At 53.6% G+C, this 10906-nt stretch overlaps 3 protein-coding genes and 1 long non-coding RNA gene across 6 annotated transcripts; 2 read left to right on the top strand and 2 right to left on the bottom strand.

Moving 5' to 3' along the window:
* Positions 1–50: 50 nt before the first annotated feature.
* LOC308184274 lies at positions 51–1281 on the top strand. Its single transcript, XR_013942617.1, has 2 exons — positions 51–1045; positions 1131–1281. It is a non-coding gene; the product is annotated as an uncharacterized lncRNA (long non-coding RNA).
* Positions 1282–1417: 136 nt separating this feature from the next.
* Positions 1418–3882, bottom strand: LOC308184262 (E3 ubiquitin-protein ligase TRIM7-like). Its single transcript, XM_080571234.1, has 3 exons — positions 3756–3882; positions 2953–3051; positions 1418–1965 (listed from the first exon to the last, which is right to left on the bottom strand). Exons 2-3 carry the CDS (start codon positions 3026–3028, stop codon positions 1454–1456), a joined length of 588 nt encoding a protein of 195 aa, XP_080427360.1. The 5' UTR covers positions 3029–3051; positions 3756–3882; the 3' UTR covers positions 1418–1453.
* Positions 3883–3924: 42 nt separating this feature from the next.
* On the top strand, positions 3925–6710 carry LOC308184235 (uncharacterized protein). Of its 3 annotated transcripts, none has more exons than XM_080571146.1 (7): positions 3925–4603; positions 4868–4963; positions 5447–5685; positions 5779–5801; positions 6022–6125; positions 6206–6265; positions 6361–6710. In XM_080571146.1, exons 1-7 carry the CDS (start codon positions 4096–4098, stop codon positions 6573–6575), a joined length of 1245 nt encoding a protein of 414 aa, XP_080427272.1. In that variant the 5' UTR covers positions 3925–4095; the 3' UTR covers positions 6576–6710. The 3 variants fall into 3 exon arrangements, with proteins under 3 accessions (XP_080427272.1, XP_080427273.1, XP_080427274.1); XM_080571147.1 differs by having other exon boundaries at positions 6399–6542; XM_080571148.1 differs by having other exon boundaries at positions 4386–4603; positions 5473–5685.
* A 14-nt stretch (positions 6711–6724) lies between these two features.
* Positions 6725–10230, bottom strand: H1-7 (H1.7 linker histone). Its single transcript, XM_080571244.1, has one exon. It carries the CDS (start codon positions 7625–7627, stop codon positions 7088–7090), a length of 540 nt encoding a protein of 179 aa, XP_080427370.1. The 5' UTR covers positions 7628–10230; the 3' UTR covers positions 6725–7087.
* Between the last annotated feature and the right edge of the window lie 676 nt (positions 10231–10906).

Raw genomic sequence — 10906 nt, 5'->3', positions numbered from 1 at the left:
GGCATTTTGGAGCTTTTATTTTATTTATTTATTTATTTTCCGTTAAATCACAACCCAAACGTATTCCGCCCACACACCTCCTCCTTCTAACAATAAAGCCTGTTAATTTGGGTCTGAACCCAGTGATATTCGCACATTAATTGCTCAAAAAAAAAAAAAGAACAGTGGGAAAAACAGTGAAAGGGGGGAGAGGGGCAAATTCCTGTGAAAAAAAAAAAGATTTTAAACAATATCAATTAAAACTCAATTCTGTTATCAGGGAGGTGCAGGTGGTATTTAAGCGAATTCTGCTGAAATTAGGACAATAGTATTAGAGTTCTGCTGAAATTCAGGAGTTTAATTAGGGCTGGAAGTCAGCATGGGTTTGGGGGGAAAAACAAAGATTTCAGCTCAACACCAGCTCGGTAAAACTATTAACACGCTTTTAATAACCCTAAAACCCACAACTTTCAGCTGAGACTGGGGGTTCCGGCTCAAACCGCCACGAGACCCAAAACCTCCCAGATTTAACCCGTAACAGAGACATCGGAGCCCGAGGCAGACCCACGAGCGGTGGAAATCACTCCAAATCCTGAAGAAAATTATTATTAATAAATAATAGTCATAATCATAAAAGGAGGTGAGGCAGACCCGCAAGCTACACGTGGTGGAAATGTCCCCAAATCCTGAAGAAATAATAATAATAGCAATAATAATAAAATGAGGTAAGGCAGACCCACGAGCTACACGTTGTGGAAATGTCCCCAAATCCTGAAGAAAAATAAAAACAATAAAAATAAAAACAATAAAAATAAAAATAAAATAAAAATAAAATAAAATTAAATAAAATAAAAATAAAATAAAAATAAAATAAAAATAAAATAAAAATCTAGCAGACCCATGAGCTACAGGCAATGGAAATCACCTCAAATCCTGAAAAAATAATAATAATAATATTGATAACAATAATAAAATGAGGTGAGGGAGACTCATGAGCTACGGGTGATGGAAATCACCCCAAATCTTGAAGAAATTATTATCATTATTATTATTATTATTTTACGAGGTGAGGCAGACTCATGAGCTATGGGCGATGGAAATCACCCCAAATCCTGAAGAAATTATTATCATTATTATTATTATTTTACGAGGTGAGGCAGACCCGTGAGCTACAGGTGATGGAAATCACCCCAAATCCTGAAGAAAAAAATAAAAAAAATAAAAATAAAATGAGGTGAGGCAGACCCGTAAGCTACGGGTGATGGAAATCACCCCAAATCCTGAAGAAAAAAATAAAAATAATAATAATAAAATGAGGTGAGGCAGACCCGTGAGCTACGGGTGATGGAATCACCCCAAAACCTGAAGAAAAAAACAAAAAAAAATAATAAAATGAGGTGAGGTGCGTTGAGGAGCGTTTCCATTTCTCCTGGAAGCACCGAAACGGTTTCGGGGGGACCCCGTTGCTGCCCCGTCAGCCCCTGGGGGGCAGCTTGATGGTGGAGAGCAGCACGCAGAAGTAGGGGAAGACCCTCTCGCCGCTGAAGGAGGCCACGCGGAAGGTGAAGACGCGCCGGCGGGTGCCGAGGGCGTAAAACGAGACCTGCCCCACCTCGTAGTCCAAGTAGACCCCGATCTCCCCGCCGTGGAGCGGGACGGAGGTGTTGGAGGGAGCCGTGAGGGCCACGCAGAGCTCGTCGTACTTCTGCAAGCCCCAGATCTCGGCGTTGGGTTTGAAGAGGATCCGGCCTTTCCTCCGCACCGATTCCCGAGCCACCCCCACGGTCCAGAAGCGCCCGCTCGCCTCCACCTCCCAGTAGTGGCGGCCCGAGGTGAAGCCCTGGCTGCCCAACATGCACGGATCCGTGTCGAAACGGCCCGGGCCCGCTGGCCACCGGCGCCCCGGTCTGCCCCAGGTGGCCTCCTTGAGGTCCTCGGAGAGGATCACCTCGGGGCCGGCCGTGGTCGGATCCAGGGTCACATCCACTGGAAAGGAAAAGAGAGAAGGAGTCGGGAACAAACGCGAGCACAGAGGATGAACTGCCCCCCAAAATCCGCTCCCGTTGCTCGTTTTTCAAGGAGAAAGGGAGAGGAGATGGAGGCACAAGGATGTGGAGGGCCTCCAGGTGAGGCTGGAGGTGGAGAACTTCCAGGTAAGGCTGGAGGTGAAGGTGCAAGGAGGTGGAGAACGTATAGGTGAGGTTGGAGATGGAGGACCTCCAGGTGAGGCTGGAGGTGGAGAACCCAGGAGATGGAGGTACAAGGAGGTGGAGAACTACCAGGTGAGGCTGGAGATGGAGGACCCAGGAGGTGGAAGACCTCCAGGTGAGGTTGGAGATGGAGAAACCAGGAGATGGAGGACCTCCAGGTGAGGCTGGAGATGGAGAACACAGGAGATGGAGGCACAAGGAGGTGGAGAACCTCCAGATGAGGCTGGAGATGGAGGTGCCAGGAGGTGGAGGATCTCCAGGTGAGGTTGGAGATGGAGGACCCAGGAGGTGGAAGGCACAAGGAGGTGGAGAACCTCTAGCTGAGGATGGAAATGGAGGCACAAGGAGATGGAGGACCTCCAGGTGAGGCTGGAGATGGAGGGCACAAGAAGGTGGAGAACCTCTAGGTGAGGATGAAGATGGAAGTGCAAGGAGGTTGGGGAGCTCCAGGTGAGGTTGAAGATGGAGGCACAAGGAGTTGGAGGACCTCCAGGTGAGGTTGAAGATAGAGAAACCAGAAGATGGAGGACCTCCAAGCGAGGCTGGAGACAGAGGATCTCCAGATAAGGCTGGAGATGGAGGCATGAGAAGGTGGAGGACCTCCAGGCAAGGCTGGAGATGGAGGAACAAGGACAAGGAGGTGGAGGTTCTCCAGGCGAGGCTGGAACTGGAGGAGCCTCACCCCCAACAGACCTCTCAGCCGATGGAGCCCAGAAGACACCAGAAATTGGTGCTTGGCTCCTCTTCGACCATTTTCTGTTACCTTGAAACTGTTTCGCTGCGTTGTAGTCCACAGCCAAGTCCCACGTGCACGGCCGGGGTTTGAGGAAGAAAGCCATAGCACGCACCGTGTCCTCTCTTCCTGTCCAGAAGAGCCAAAAGAAGGAAAAAAAAGAAGAATAAAATAAAATTACCCTGCATAATTGGCTCATCCACCATCCATAGTCAAAACGCTCAAAAAAAATTGCTATTTTTCTCCAGCAGCCATCAAGGAGCCTGGTTTATTTATGGCAAAACCCACAGATTTAATCTCTCAGATTAAATCAGATTAAATCCCTCGACTCCCTCTCACTACGAAGGGAACACAAGGAGCGAGCCCGGACAGAGCGATCTACCGCCCAGATATGATTCATACCCCGAAATTTCCCCCTTCTTGGGCCAATTCAGCGATGAATCTGCCTTAAACCCACCCCTGCCTTCTCCCTGCTCTTTGGGCAACAAAATTGAACTTGTTTTACTTCAGAGGAGCAAGAAACGTCCTTAAAAATCGAGCTAAGCTGACTCCGAGTCTCCCGAGAAAAGCATTTTGCGAGGAATGCTGCCAGAAGTGGAGAAATTTGCTTCCAGCCCCAGGGAAAAAGCGTGCACGGGCAGATAAGGGCTGGCACCGAAGGCTTCGAATCCCTCTTTTGAAGCCCAAAGCGGGGCTTTGCCCACAAACAAACGAGGGCCTGCGGTAAACGGCCGCAGTTCTGAGCTGGAAAACGGTAATAAAAGCCCCAAATAGTTGCAGAAACGCTACAAAGCTCAAAAAAAAAAGGAAAAAGAAAAAAAAGCCAGACCCACCTTGCAGCGCTGGGATTTTCTCCTCTCTCAAAACTTTTCGGTTTATTCTTGGCCGTTTCCAGCGCTGTTTTGGGGTTCCTCCGGCTGCTTTTTCCCCCCACTTGTTTCCCCTCGCTTGGTTTTTCCCCCGTTAGGGTTTTTTCCCCCCGTTTCTCTGGCAGAGGCTCAGCGAAAGCTCAGTCCCGTCTCTGTCCCCGCCAGCTTTTATCAGCCGGGGAGGGAGGAGAGCCCCAATCTCCCGGCTGCAGACGGGGCCACGACACGCGCAGCCGCCTCCTGCCCGCTCCGATTGTGCCCTTTCCTCCGCTTCACGGCTGCGTTTTATTTTTTCGATGCATTTATGAGGTTACGGAGGGGAAAAAAAAAAAGAGGGAAAAAAACGAGAGAGAAGGTGCTAAAAACGCGCGTTCTTGCACCGCAGCAGAAAGGAGGAATTTGGTCGAACCGGCTTCATTTCCATCAGAGGGCAAAGCCTGGAAACGCGACGATTTGGTCAAACACGTGGCTTAAAAGTTGTCTGGGGGCAGGACGAGGATGCCAAACGCTGCTCTTCCCACCCGGGGAAGGTGGCGCCGGGATAATGGGAACACCCCGGGGCGGATCGCGGGAGGGCGGCTTCGCCCCGCGCCGCTGCGAACCTCCGGCGACGCAGCATGGCAGCGGCGAGAAGCCTCCGCGCCGAGGCCGACCGCTCGCAGCATTTCCTCGCCGCCGCCTCCTGGCTCTGAAGAAACCCCGCGGGGCGAAAATCCTCCGGGTTGAGGCTGTCGGTGGCAATGGGCGAGCGGCTGCGGGCTCCGGCCGCGAAGCTTTTTGGGAAACACGAGGAGGAGGAGGCCGCCGGGGAGGTGAGGCCGGCTGCGGGCATCCCGTTGGGTTTCTCCTCCCTGAGTTCGGCGGCTGGACGAGCCTGGCGCAAAGAGAAAATATTTTCGTTTTCTGCTGCAAAAGCAAAAAGATTCGGCTCCTTACGAGAAGCGGAAACCCGGAGCCGATTCCAGAGACGGATTTTTGGGAGCTGCTTTCCTCTCCCAGATAATTTAGGATTTTAAAGCCAACAAGCCAAGCTGATTGCTTCATTATTTTTATTTTTATTTTTTGGGTATATTCAGGAGAAAATCCAATCTCATCTACAATCTCTACGGAAAGTGTTGGCAGAGTTCCTGGAATGGAGGGTGGCCGACGAGAAGCGCCGCCGGGACTACCTGGTAAGGGCCCCTTGGTGCTTCAGCAGCTCCGATGGGTGCTTTGTTTTTTTTTTTTTCTTTTTTTTTTTTCTCTTTTTCTGACCGAAACGCAGGGGAACATCCCCGCGACGCGCCCTGCAAAGCCCCACACCCGGTCGGGCCCGACCGCGCGGATCCCGGGCAGGTTTGGTGAGTGCTGCCTCCACGCCCAGCTGTGATTCCATGCGCACCCGCACATCAGCCTTTCAAATCGCTTTAATTAACGGCATCGCTCCTTTAACTTCCGTATCAAGCCCCAAAAGGGAAGTTTATTCGTAAGGAATTAAAACTTTCCCCTCGACGCTCGCTTTCCAAGGCTCTCGTTTGTTTTTTTTTTTTGCGCTAACTATAAAGAAAGAGTGGTGATGAGAGGGGGAAAAGAGCACTTTGTCCTTAGCTTAAAAAGGAGGAAAAATAAAAAGAAATGAGGTCTGGGGGGGCGACGCGCGGTGGCGGGGGGGGGAGGTTTCCTCTCCCGCTTCCTTCCCCAGGAGACGAGCGAGGCCGAGCGGCGGCGCGTCGGCGGCGAGTTCGAGCGGCTGCGCCGGCTGCTGGACGAGAAGGAGCGCGGGGTGCTGCGGCGCCTGGCCGAGCTCGACGCTGCCTTCGAGGCCGCCCAGGCGGAAAAAGCCTCGCGGCTGGCCGAGGAGATCGCGCGGCTCCACGGCCTCATCGGGCAGCTGGAGGCCGGGCGCCTGCCCCGGGTGAGGCTCCTGCTCGCCAGGCCGAAGGCGAAGCCCCCGGAAAACCGCACGCGGGGTCCTTAACCCCATTTTTTTTTTTTCCCCCCCTTTTAGGATACCGGGAGCAGCCTGAGCAGGTAACGTGGTGCCCCGTCGCTTCCTCACCTCATCGCCCCGCTTCGAAGCCAACAAAACCCCAAAGCTTCACCCTTCAGGGACGAAACCAGCGCCACCACTTCCACTTTCCTGCTTCTCAGCGCTGCGAAACCCTCAGCCCCCAGCATTTCGGGTTTGTTACCCGCGCGGGTTTAGCCCCATCCCTCACGCCGAGTCCGCCTCTGTCGTTTCTCTCCCCAGCTGGAACGAAGCGAGGCTGCAGCTTCCCCCTGAGCTGGAAAAGAGCCTGCGCTCCTGCCGCCGCCAGCACGCTGCCCTCGAGGAGGCTCTGAAAGAACTGCGAGGTAATTTTAGGAGGAAAAGGGGCTTGGGGGAAGGAGGCAGCGACTGAGGCGCATCCACCACCCTGCCTCCTTCCTTCCAGACCCAGGGAGATCCAAACCGAAGCCGGGAACGGGGAAAACCCTGAGCACGGAGGAAAAGGGTAAGGCAGCTATTAGTATTATTTTTTAAAGCTTTTCTTCTTACTTCAGCCTTTCCTGGGCTTTGCCTCTGACCTGCGCGGGGGTCTCCCCTCAGCAAAAGGGACTCCAGATCCCGGCTCGGCCCCCCCGCAGGTTTTGGCAGACAGAAAAAGCGTGCGGTGGGACGAGGAGCAGGCTAAGGGCAGAGAGCCCCGGCGATGCGAGGAGGAGGAGGAGGAGGAGGCGCCGGGAGCCCTGGGCTGCGAGGGGGCCGCCCCGCGGCGGTGCTCGTGGGAGGTGGAGGAGAAGGCGCGGATCGGCGGACCCTGAGAGGGATCCCGCCTCTTGGGACGGCCCCCCCCGCCCCTTTCTCAGCCGTAAATGGGGTTTTAAACCGGCATTTTTCCGTGCAGGTGGTGGGTTTGTTTAAAAAAATAATGAAAAAAAAAAAGGGGCAATTTATTGATTCTTCTTCCCGCTTGCCGTGCAAGGGGCCGGGGGGGGGGGGGGAAGGAGTTGGGTCCCGCTGCCGCGGCGGACCGGATTGAGAACTGCGCCCGGCAGGTCCGCTCCGCGCATGGGGGGGGGGGGGGTGCGGACCTGATTGAGAACCCCGCGCGGGGCTGGGCGGCGGCGCGCTCCCTGCTCCGCCGCCCCGAGGTCTCCGGGCTCCGCCGGTGGAGGAGCCGCCGCCGCCGCCGTTCCCCCGGGGCTCTTTGAGGGACCGCGGGCGGCGCCTCCCTCCCTGCACCCCGCGCGAACAGCCCCTCTGCTGAGCTCTCTGGGGTGGCTCTTAAAAGAGCCTTTGGGTTTAAGGTTTTATTGCTTTCCCCGCCGCGCTCCTAACGCTCCTCCTCAGCCGCCGCCGCCGCTGTCTCCGGGCGCTCGGTTGCCTCCGGACCCTCGGCCGCCGGCTCCGCTGGTGCCGCCGCGGCCTTGCCCCGCGGTCTCCTCGGCTTCTTCAGCCGCTGCGGGGTGGCTTTGACAGCGCGCCTCGGGCCCTTCGTCTTCCCCGCGGGGCGCTGGCGGGTTTCGCCGGCCGCCCTCCCGCGCCGCGCGGCTCCCTCCACGCGCTCCTTACCGACGCGACCGATACGGAACGAGCCGGCGATGCCCGTGCCGGTCACACGCTGCAGGAGCCCCTTGGTGACCAAAGCGCCGAGCGCCGCCTTGAGGCGGCCGCCGTTCCTCACCACATCGTATCCCTCGGTGGCCAGCGTCTTCTTGATGAGAGCCAGCGAGGCGCCTTTGCGAGCCGTGGAGACGCAGACGGCGCGGAGGATGAGGTCCGACAGCGACGGCCGCCCCCGCTTCTTCGGCAGCTGCACCTCTAAGGCCGCCCGGGAGGTGGAAGGCTGGGACAGCGCGTTGCCCCGAGGCATGGCCGGTGCCCTTACCGCTGCCGGCGCCCCCGCACGCCGGCTTCGAGGCGCCGCTCCCCCCCGCTCCGCTCGGCGCCGCTCCCGCTCTCGCCGCCGCCGAACTCCGACTGCGGGGCGGCGGGGCCCCCGCGGCCCCTTTATATAGCACCGGGCCGGACGGAACCGAATCAACGCCCCCCCCCTCTCCCCTCATCCCCCCTCCCCTCCCCGGCGGACGCAACAGGGTCAACCGCCGCGCGCCCCTGCCCCCCCTCCCCCCCGAGCTGGGCTCCCGCTGCCTCCAAAAAGCATTTTTCCACCCAAAAAACGGGTATTTCCCCCCAAAAAACGCATCCCCTAGTCCTGGGAAGGGAACAGCCAGAGGCAGGTTCACCCCTTCTCCATAGCTCCCCGGCGGTACAGCTCCAGAAAAGCTGGGGCTTTTTTTTTTTTCCCCGGCTCCAGAAAAGTCGAGTTAAAGTCTCCTAAAACGCAGGAATTTGCCCCAAAAAGCCAAACCACGGCGGCAAACATCCGGCAGGTGCAACACATCCTTGCCCCAAGACACTGGAACTCCAAGACCCGTTTATAAGTGAAAAATAAACCTCACGTAAGAAGTGATGCTGGCTTGCTTCCGCATGCAATTTAATTTCCTTCTAGAAATTAAAAAGTAGAGATGGACAGAAATAACAGTTCCTGGAGGAATATTTTTATCCAGCACGGCTCTGGATTCCCCTGCTGCCCCTTGCAAGCTGGGCTCCCTCTTGGGAGGGAGAAGTAGCTGAAGCAACCAAGATTTAATTAAGCTTGAAATTAGCATCCTGTTGATTAAAGCCCTGTGCCAGGCGTTTCCTGGAGGAAAGGAAAGGAAAAAATGAAAAAGGGAAAAGGAAAAGGGAAAAGGAAAGGAAAAGGGAAAAGGAAAGGGAAAATGAAAGGGAAAACGGAAAGGAAAGGAACTATCTTTTTCCTTTCCATTTTTTTTTTCTGCCTCGAGATCTGCCAGGATTTCTTTCCCTTTCTTATTTTTAATTTTATTTTTTTTCCGTTTTCTCGCGCCCCATCACCGCGCACCAACGGCCCCTCGAGTCCCCCCCAGCGCGTGTGCGGCGCGGGGCAGGGGATCAGAAGCTCCTCCTCCTATTGGCTGCCCGCCGAGCTGCGCTTTCCTATTGGCTGCGTGCGACCAACCAATGAGAACGCGCCTTTCCGATCCGTTAAGGTGAGCCTAGCTCGGCCCCTCCGGCCCCGCCTCTCAATGGGGCGCTTTTGGGGTTTATTAACGGGATTTTGCAGCATTTTTATTATTCTATTTATATTTTATTTATATTTTATTTATATTTTATTTTTATTTTTATTTTTATTTATTTTTATTTAATTTTAATTTTAGTTTTTATTTTTATTTAATTTTATTTTATTTTATTCTATTTTTAGCAAATGCCCGCTGGGTTTTTGCATCGCTCCTGCCTCTTTTTACCCTCGCTGCGAGCCAACTCCGGGGAGCTGCTGTGGTTTGCCTGGGGAAAAAAAACAAAGCAGATTAATTTGGGGCTCAGACCCTGGTTGTTTTTACAACCCTCTTTGAGAATACTTATTATATACTTATATATTTATTTTGCTTTTTTATCAGCGCAATTCATAACTGTCAAAACCTCTGGATAAGCCTTTAAAAAAAAAAAAAGCGGGTTACGATCTCTAAACGTGAATATTCCACGTCAGAAACCCTCGTTCAGTTTGCTTCACTGAATAAATTCTTAAATAAATGAATTTATTGCATTCTTTTTTTGGGAAAAAAGAGCCTGAGAGCCTCAGCTCAAGGCCGCCGTAACGCCGCCTCCAGCTCGAAACCCTCGCAGCGCTTCTCCTTCCTCTCCTTTTTCGCTTCCGACTTGGGTGGGGTTTCTTTCTTTTTTTTTTTTTTTCTTTCTTTCGCTTTAAACCCCACTGCGTTTACTTCCAGGAAAACCAGCACCCGAGGCCCCTCGGCGCGGGGCGTTCCTCCGCCTGGCCCCGACAACTCCGACGGATCACGACCGAGGGAAAGGCGGCGAGAAACCTCCGGGACGAAGCCGACCTGCGCCGTCTGCTTGGATTTCTTCCGCCGGCCCGTGATGCTCCTGGCCCAAAATTGACTTCCCTCAAAGCTCAGCCCCGAAAATTGACTTCCCTCAAAGCTCAGCCCCAAAAATTGATTTCCCTCAAAGCCCAGCCCCAAAAATTGGTTTCCCTTAAAGCTCAGCCCCAAAAATTGGTTTCCCTTAAAGCTCGGCCCCAAAAATTGGTTTCCCTTAAAGCTTGGCCCCCAAAATTGGTTTCCCTTAAAGCTCAGCCCCAAAAATTGATTTCCGTTAAAGCTCAGCCCCAAAAATTGGTTTCCCTCAAAGCTCAGCCCCCAAAATTGGTTTCCCTCAAAGCTCGGCCCCAAATTCTCCCTTCCCACCGCTGGGCGAAGCCCTCTGCCTTCCCTCCCGGCATCCGAGAGAGAAAATTGGGCTGAAACGCTGCAGTTTGTAGGGTTTTGAGCGAGTTTGGAGGAAGCGGGAGGGGCAGCAGCGGGAAACGAGGGCGGTTTAAACCCCAGCGCCCGCACCGGGGGGGGGAAAAAAGGGGTCCCCAAAAGGGGCTCGCAGCCAGAGGGAGGGAAAAGGGGGGGGTGTTTAATGGGGCGGGGGGGGCTTTTTAGGGGGATTTCTGGGCCGAAACCCTCTGTTTTGGGGCACAAAACGCCGCTACTTTGGGGCCACAAAAAACAACTCCACTTTGGGGCAAAAATCCCTCTACTTTGGGGCATAAAATCCTCTATTTTGGGGGCACAAAGCTCCTCTACTTTATGGTGTGCCCAAAAACCCTTCTATTTTGGGGCAAAAAAAAAACTATTTTAGGGGCACAAAGCTCCTCTACTTTGGGGCACAAAACTCCTCTATTTCTGGGGGCACACAAAACCTCTACTTTGAGGCAAAATAATCCTCTACTTTGGGGGCACAAAAAAACCCTCTATTTTTGGGCCATAAAACCCTCTATTTTAGGGGCACAAAAAACCCTCTATTTTGGGGGCTTAAAAAAATCTCTATTTTTGGGGGCACAGAACTCTATTTTGGGGGCATGAAACTCCTCTATTTTTGGGGCACAACCTCCCCTATTTTTGGGCCCCAAACCCCTCTATCTTGGGGCACAAAAAAAAAAAAAGAAAAACACAACAACTCTACTTTGGGGCCATAAAACCCTCTATTCTGGGGCACAAAATCCTCTACTTTTGGGCCATAAAATCCTCTATTTTGGGGGCACAAAACTCTGCTATTT

The sequence above is a fragment of the Anser brachyrhynchus genome (assembly GCF_964034855.1).
Source record: "Anser brachyrhynchus genome assembly, chromosome: 30".
In the NCBI taxonomy this organism is placed as follows: domain Eukaryota; kingdom Metazoa; phylum Chordata; class Aves; order Anseriformes; family Anatidae; genus Anser; species Anser brachyrhynchus.
Note: the sequence above shows the minus strand (reverse complement) of the source record. Positions and strands in the feature narration are given on the sequence as shown.

Coding starts and splice junctions, on each gene's coding strand:
- LOC308184262 (XM_080571234.1), bottom strand. CDS start 3,028: ATGGCTTTCTTCCTCAAACCCCGGCCGTGCACGTGGGACTTGGCTGTG. Junction 1,966..2,952: donor CGCAGCGAAACAGTTTCAAG/GTAACAGAAAAT, acceptor TTTCCTTTCCAG/TGGATGTGACCCTGGATCCG.
- LOC308184235 (XM_080571146.1), top strand. CDS start 4,096: ATGAGGTTACGGAGGGGAAAAAAAAAAAGAGGGAAAAAAACGAGAGAG. Junction 4,964..5,446: donor AGCGCCGCCGGGACTACCTG/GTAAGGGCCCCT, acceptor CGGGGGGGGGAG/GTTTCCTCTCCCGCTTCCTT. Junction 5,686..5,778: donor AGGCCGGGCGCCTGCCCCGG/GTGAGGCTCCTG, acceptor CCCCCCTTTTAG/GATACCGGGAGCAGCCTGAG.
- H1-7 (XM_080571244.1), bottom strand. CDS start 7,627: ATGCCTCGGGGCAACGCGCTGTCCCAGCCTTCCACCTCCCGGGCGGCC.